The sequence below is a fragment of the Equus quagga genome, unplaced genomic scaffold, assembly GCF_021613505.1.
Source record: "Equus quagga isolate Etosha38 unplaced genomic scaffold, UCLA_HA_Equagga_1.0 161491_RagTag, whole genome shotgun sequence".
Classification (NCBI taxonomy): domain Eukaryota; kingdom Metazoa; phylum Chordata; class Mammalia; order Perissodactyla; family Equidae; genus Equus; species Equus quagga.
In genome coordinates this window covers 1-7,940 of record NW_025797152.1, presented here as the reverse complement: position 1 = coordinate 7,940, position 7,940 = coordinate 1, and the positions used below count along the sequence as shown (strand labels likewise).

The 7,940-nt window shown below is 56.4% G+C and overlaps 1 protein-coding gene across 1 annotated transcript; it reads right to left on the bottom strand.

Annotated features, from left to right (window-relative positions):
* Nucleotides 1–805: 805 nt before the first annotated feature.
* Nucleotides 806–5,119, bottom strand: LOC124233216 (probable cystatin-15). The gene is made up of 3 exons (XM_046650382.1): nucleotides 4,925–5,119; nucleotides 1,964–2,074; nucleotides 806–981 (listed from the first exon to the last, which is right to left on the bottom strand). The coding sequence occupies exons 1-3, from the start codon at nucleotides 5,117–5,119 to the stop codon at nucleotides 907–909; spliced, it is 381 nt and encodes a 126-aa protein (XP_046506338.1). The 3' UTR covers nucleotides 806–906.
* Between the last annotated feature and the right edge of the window lie 2,821 nt (nucleotides 5,120–7,940).

Here is a 7,940-nt window from a genome sequence, read left to right as displayed (position 1 = left end):
TCTCCCTTCTCAAGTATTCCCCCAGGTGGCATGGCCACGGCCTCACTGTCCCAGTCATTCCCCATACCCTCCATGCCCTCCATCTCTCTGTCCCTCCAGGGCTGCTCCCCACCAGGACCCAAGAAGAGAGAGCTGCTCATCAGGGTGGGTGTCTGTCACCATGGTGCCTGTCCCAGGGGGAGTGACTGGTGTTGGTGGCCAAGGAGGCCAGGTTGGGCCCTGATAGGGGAATAAATGGCTCGGGGAGCAGGTGGGGACGTGGTGACTGGAGCTGCCAAATTCTGAGCCATCCCTGCAGGCCCTGGAGAAGACATCCTCATCAGTCAGGCCTCCTGGAGCAGATGCCCCTGATGGGGCCCAAGACAGCAGAGCCTTCTCTCAGCTCCAGTTGCCCCCCACCACCTGTGTGTCTGGGTGTAGCCCACCTGGAGAAGCACCACCCACTGTGAGTCTGGCCCCAGACACGGAGGCGGAGGGGATGTGGGTGGCTGTTCCCCGACAGAACTGTCTGCATTCCTTTGGAGAGAAATGGATGAAGGGCATGGTGGGATTGGAGATGAGTGAAGGAACAAATGGCAGAATGAATGAATGAGCACACAAACCATCCAGTGGGGCCCTGCCAGAACCAGTAAGGGCAGCCTCACACCAACTGGGGGGTTTGCTCTACTCAACGCTCTGCACCTGCAGCCAAGGTAAGTGCTATAAGGATAAATTCCCCGCCACTTGTCGCCGGCAGTGACATTCGTGGAGAATAAACGACCCGGGAGAGTGGAAAGCTGACAGGGACACAGGAAGTGCTCTCAGATGCCTTTATTCCCCCTGCCGCTGCACAGACCTTTGACTGTCACCCTCCAGCAGAAAAGGAACTTCTGCCTTGAGAAGCCAGGGGCTCCTTGCCTGCCTTTCCTACACACAGGTGCTGTTCAGGAGAGTGAACTGGGAAAACCAGGGTCGAGCATCCACAATGAAAGTGCAGCCCACCTGGAAAAAAGTAATCATATGACAGAAATCAGGACAATGCGACACTGAGAGCACTTAGCGTGAAGGACTGAATAGGAGCTCGAGAGCCATCGAAAACTACAAGAGGGAAGAAAGGAGAAACAGCAACCTGGGGCAGGGCTTGAGAAGCTCAAGGCCCCACCAGGATGATGGGCAGGGCTTGCTGGATCCGCCCACCCAGAACAGGGGCTCCTGAGAGGGTGCCTGGTGGGGCCACTGCCTGCCTCTCAGGGGTCCTGCCGGGGGCACGAGACGCTCCACGAAGGACCCCCGTTCCGTGAGTTCTGAGGGAGCCAGCACACTGCCCAGGAGACAGTCCAGCTGAGCCCCACCCAGTCAACGACAGTGGCAAACCCGCCCCAGGGGAGGCTGCCCCCAAGGCCGCGTCTGTGGTGCAGACCACTCCCACCGAGGGCATCACCCTGACTAAGGCCCTTCCCCACGGTCCCAGCCCCGTGGACCAGGTGTCAGCTCATAGGGCGATGACAGGAGGACTCGGACAGACCAGACATGGTCTTGCAGCCCTGAGACCAGAGGGAAAGGTGAGATGACCCAACAAACCTCACAGTCCTTCAACCCAAATCACAGGCCCAAAGGAGCAGGGAGGCCCACGGGGAGAGCATCCTCTGCCTGAAGCCTGAGGTCTCAGGCAGCTTTGAGGCTGGGACCTGGGGGAGCGCTCCCTCCAGGCGGGAAGGTCACGTGGGGTCTGCAGGGTGTCTCTGCTCAGCCAGCCAGGCTGTGAGCACAGGCTCAGTCCACTGCTCTGCTGGAAGCAGCCCTATCTGCTCAGAATGGCCCCCTCCCTCCAGCGGAAGCCCCGGGACCTCAGGGAGAGGGGCCAGGCCCCCGCTCTGCCCAGGACGTCCTTGATGACTCTCCAGTCTCCTCCCCAGGCCCTCCTTGATACTATTTTTCATTCACAGAAGATCCGTGATGCTTTGGGTGGATCGTGTTCTCCCACCTGTTTCTCTCCTGGGCCTTCTTGCAAGGGGCAGTTGTCAATGTCTTCATCGTGTTTCTTACAGATCGTGCGGCCCATCTGCAAGTCCATTAGATAAATCCAAGTAAGATGCTGTCAAGAAGCAATTGGAGAAATTACTGGGAAATACTTTGCCATAATGAGAAAAACACAGAGAACCAAATAGAAAAGTGGGCAAAAGATGTGACTGTGCGTATGCCTATAAATAGGGATAAACATATCTGCAATTTCTCTTATTTTTCTTATTGTTAATTTATTTTTTTGCTTTTTCGTCTTGATTCTCCATTTCTCTTACAAAATCATGTCTATGTGTGTGCCTACAGCATGCGCTGGAATCCTCCCCGGCGCTCTTCTCCTGCGGCCGATACCTGGCGGTCACGTGGACAGTGCCATGAACACACAGGGTGGCATGTTCACGGGACTTGAGCTCCAGGCACTGCACCCGCACACGCTAAGCCAGCCCTGATGGCGTGACCGCTCTCTGAATCCACGCTGGAGCAGCGCCCCCCAGACACAGCGAGCACATGGAGCGGCGCCGTCAATGGGGAGCAGGACAAGGGGCGGGGCGGCGCACCGAGCAGCCATCAGAGCGGGGCTGTCCCTTCCAGGGGAAGCACCTCGACCGGGAGGTGGGGGGTCCCCAGGGCTGGGAGCACTCGGTCTCTACCCGTGGGAAATGGCTGCATGCACGGGCTCCTCCCGTAGTCTTTCGTCGAGGTGCATATTTATGAATCAGGCGCTGTTTCGTGAGTTTACTAGGTTTCGATAAGAACTTATTAAAAGGTGTGATTTCATTTCCCTAAATAGAAGTTCATAAAAGTTCGGGAAGAACTCAAACAGAGAGGGAAATCACCTTGAGGAGAAGCCCACCTCTACTGGGCTGACCTGGAATTGTCTGGAAAGCTGACTTGTTTGAAGCTCAGGAATTCTGCAACTGACACCTGACACCCACTCATGCCCCGACACACACCAACAACACCTCCCACGCACACGCGCACGCCCAGCCCCCTGCAGCGTCCCCAGACCCCGAGGCAGGACCGCGGCTCATGCGGGGGCAGCAGCAGTGGCGTCGGTGCCCGAGGGGCTCTTGGGACCTCTCCGGGCCCAGGGCTGAGATGCAGCCCAAGGAGGGGCCGAGGTCAGGAAACGGGAAAGACCGAGGGACGCCGGTGCCCTGTGTGCAGACGGGGCCCCTCGCGTCTCTTCAGGAGTGTGGTGCGGACGTGGGCCCTGCGCCTCAGAGCCCTGGGGACATCATACCGCCTCAGGGCTGCTCACTGGGGACAGGAATCCGGGCGTGGGCGGACTGACTCCTGGGTGACAGTCTGTTCCATTCAGGTGAAGCAGGCAGTGTAAGAATAAACACCAGCGGGAAAGGTTTGCATAACCAGATCTGACGACACCTACATTGTATCAGGCCCAACCTCTTCCCTGCCCTTAGGACTCTATTCCCACTGCCTTCTGCACTGTGCCAGGGGGTTCGCGGAATTGAAACCTGGTGTGTTCCGCCCAGATCTTTCCCTGCAACCAAACCTTACTCCATGTCTTTCAGTTAATAGAGTCACCCCTGGTCCATGTGCTCAGGGCACACACCTGTGGTCTGTCCTTGACTCTGCTCTTCTCTAAGACCCCACATCAGTGCACCCTACATGGACCTCCAAGCAGACTCAGAAGCCAGCGTTTCTTTTTTGGTTTGGGGGGATTTTTTTTTTTTTGGCTGAGGAAGAGTAGCCCTGAGCTAACATCTGTTGCCAATCTTCTTTTGTTTTTCTCCCCAAAGCCCCCCTGTACATAGTTGTATATTCTACTTGTAGGTTCTTCCACTTCGTCTATGTGGGACATCACCTCAGCATGGCTTGATGAGCCATGCTAGGTCCATCCCCAGGATCCAAACCAGCAAACCCCCGGCCGCCAAAACAGAGTGTGCGAACTTAACCACACAGCCACAGGGCTGGCCCCAAGAAGCCAGCATTTCTTGTACCTCCTAGTGACTAGGGGACCATCCCCTGCGTGCTGGTGTCAGCTTGCCCGCAGGTTGTGGAGCCCACTGCACCCACAGGGTCCAGAGAGATGATTGCTAAAGCACCTGAGTGACTCCCTCCCATGGGTGCCATTACTCTGAGACTGTCAGGCCTCCTGGGCACTCGGGGCTTGTCCTGGTCCAGGGGCCTCTCTGTGGCTGCTTGTCCTTCTTCTCCCCAAACCCCTACGTGGCTGGGTCCTTCCAGGAGTATCCATCACACAACGGCCTTCTCTGACCACTCCCAAATTCCTCACCTCCCCACAGCCCTGCGGCCCTTCACTGACCGCTATTGTCCCAGTCTTCCACTGTTTCACTCATGAACTTGAGGTCTGTTTGCCTCTCGTCACCAGCATAATGGTTCCATGAGAACGTGTCTGTCTTCTCTGCCAGCTCCTGCCCAGGCCCGGACCCACAGTGGCTGGGCAGTCAAGGCCACGGACTTCAGGCAGGAGCATCATCTCTGCATCCGGCCTGGCTGATGGGCCCCACGAGGCTCCCTGGAGCCCGGCCGCAGCCTGCAGTCAGCTCTCCTCTGGGATGCCTTTTCTCGTTGGGCTTCTGTCTGTCGGCTACCGCCTCTCTCTGTCTTTCTCATTACTGGTCTCTCTCTGCTGTTCTCACGTCTCTCCACTCTCTCATATAGGACACTGTTTTTCTCTCCACACACCACATCTGAATGTCTGACTTTAATGCTTTCCTTTCTGCTGTCCTGCCTTCCTCTCTACCCTGTTTTTCAAGGACTCTACTCATTAAGGAAACAAAAAGAAACTTGGGACACATCTGATGATATCCTGTATTCTTAAAAAATATTCACCAAGTTAGAATGCCCATTGCTGTTTCCTGCAGAACAAGGATTCGCGCCTCCCAGGCTTGGTTTTGGGGTGAACGTGGAGCCCCAGGGAGGGAAGAGAGCCACTCACCTTGCGCTGGCTTCGCCCCACCCACAGCAGCTTGTAGGCATACTCATCTGGCTGGGCTTGGTTGAACTGAAACTTGGCAAACTCCACACACATGCGGAAGAAGCTCGTGTTCTTACCGATGTCCACAAAGCCACATCTGTAGACGTGAGGCCCCAGCACAATGAGCGCCAGAAGCAGAGGCGCCCTCGAGAACATGCTGCCCGGTGTCAGCCCTAGAGGCCAGCGGCACACGGAGGGTGGGGTGTGGCTGCTATTGGGCCGCTCTCCACTGCTCCACATCCCACACAGCCTGCCCCTCAGAGGCCTTGAGCTGCTGACCAGTGCCTCTGTGCAGCCCCTCCTCCCTGCCCCCTACCTTGTCCCTCCCATCATCACCAAATGGTAGGCAGAGCAGGGGTCACATTTTCCACTCCCTTGTCACATAAGCCTTTGACCTAGGGACATGCCAGCAACACTCTCTGTTCCTTGCACATTTCCAAGGCTGCCTCCTGGTGCCCTAGCCCGACCCTGATAGGGCCTGGGGATGGGGGGAGTCATGAGCCCATTTCCTTGCCCTCGTGGCAGTGCAGCCCAGGACTGGCAGAGTCACGGGAATTCTTAAGAATACTGGTGAGCCCTGAGTCCTGGGGAGTTGAGGTAAAAACCAGGTCTACCTCTGACCTTGGCTGTAGCCCACGACCTCAGGGAGCATCAGGAGGGTACGGGGGGGGTCAGCATCAAGGCTGGGGTACCATCCTCTAACCACCTCTGGCACATGCTGACCTACTTGCCATGAGGCCTGGCTGTGCTTGGCCAGGGAGAGAGGGGTTTCTAACATCCTGAGGTGGGCAGAGAGAATGCACAGGAGCAGAGGGAAGCTAGTCCGAGGCAGGACTCTGCTGGAACGGCCATGAACAGGAACCACAGGCATGAGGTGTCAGGGTGGGGAAGGGCAGCCCTGCCTAGCCCAGCTGACATGCATTCTCATGCAGCTCTGCCACAGTCCGGTCCCGTGACCTTTGCCGCGTCGCCGTGTCAGGTTCTTCTCAGAGGAACCGTGGTACCGATGCGTGCCCTGCCTGGTGCGTGAACAAGGCAAGGGGATCGGGCAGGCCAGGAAAGTGCGACATGCTGCCCGCATGCATGAGGACACTCTACTCTACAATGATTTTCCCACCTGGAGCCTGGGGAACATGGACACCTGTACACTAATGGAGGTCCCAGAAAGGAGGGGGGGCCCGGGCCTCAGCCGTGGGGAAGGACAGGCCCCGGGCTAGCACAGGAAGAGAAGGGAGTGTAGACGGAATAGAGGACACCCTTGCGCCTACCTGCCCACCTGCTCCACCTGCACTGAGATTGCTTCTCCAACCCACGTGTTATTCAGAGAAGTGCGGCTGAGTTTGCAAACATTTTTCCCCTTAACGTCTGCCTGCACCTCGCTGTGGCTAGAGAGCCTATTCTATGTGACATCAGTTCTCTGGAATTCATTAAGATTTGCTTTATGGATCAGAATCCACTCAATACGGACAAATGTGCTATCAGCTCAAAAGAATGCACGTTCTGCAGCGTGGGTGAATATTCTGCCGGGCTGTTAGGAATTCGTCAAATGAACGCTTGTTAAGTGGAGCACAGAGCGCCTGATGGCTGGCGAGTCTGGGTTCAACAGTGGACCACGAGAGAAACGAAAACAGAGAAGGTTATTACTCACAAGCCCTGGAGGAAGCCCACGGCACATGGCGAGGAGCCGCGCAGGAAAGTCAAGGCAGAGCGTAGACGGGGAGAGGCGGGGCCTGCGGACACGCCTTTATTAGTGTCCACAGGTGGGGTCCCGGTGTAAGGCAGATCAGTCAATCCAAACCCAAAGAGCGGGGCTTCCATGAGCTCCACAGGCGTCTTTTCTACATGCACAGGGGAAGCCCACAGAGGCAGGGGAGGCTGCTGACCACAGGGCTGCTGGGAGGCTGCCTGGGACCTCCCATGTGCTGTGACTCTGCCGGCTGCTGTCCAGGGTGTGTGCTTGCACGAGGGTCCTGGGTCAGTTTCAGGTCCCTGCAGGCCACTTGGCCACACAAGGTGGATGCTGAGGCAGCATTACCATGGAATAGCTTAGCTCAACATTCGACAGTAACCAAAAATCAAATTTGTTAAATGGACTCCTCACTTCTGTGTGTATCTTCTGACTTTGACCTTGCAGGCTCTATCAGTTCCCGAGAGCTCTAAGGTCGCCCAGGCTCTCCCTCAGACCCTGGGAAGTGCTGCTCCTCTTATCTTGACACCATGAATAGAACTATTGTAACCCCCCATAAAGAAGCAAAGCTGTGGCCTTCGGTTCCCAAAAGACTATGTTTCTAGTTACAGCTGCAACCAGCAGACAGACCACAGTCAGAATGGGGCACCTCCATCCGTGCCCTGGGCCCCAACAGGAAGGAGCCTTCTGGAATCGGCAGGGGAGCATTTGAAATGAGCCAGGGTCTGCACCCTAATGCTGAGGGTCCTGGCACGAACTTGGGGAACATTTGCAAAGCCCCCTGGAGCACGTAAGGTGCATCTGAGATCAAACCACAGCAAATTGAAAAAAGCAAGACCCCAGGCCTTCCCGATGGAAGTGGGAGTTGGGTTGAAGGTGTCTACCTGTGAGCAGCACGGACTGGCACTCAGGGAGGGTCTGGCTGTGTCCCTGACCAGCACGGGACCCATGAACAATGGCTCGATCCCACTTGCACTCAAGCCAAGGGCAGCTTATAGGCCAGCTTTAGTGACCACACACACGCCACTGTAAGTTTGTATATGCCCCGATCAAATAGCAGGGAGAGGTTAGAAATCCTACACGCAGCTGGTCAAAGGACCAAAGCAGGCTCAGGCCAAAGTCTCTGTGCTGGGCCCAATGGGGCTGTCCACAGCTGTGCAGGGAAATCTATCTCGTTAGTTCTTACAGCCACATCGTGGGAATAAATCAGTCAGGAAAGGGGCAGACATTCAACCAGGGACACTCAAACCAGAACCCCAGGGACCCAGGAGGAGCAGGGGAACCCCTCAG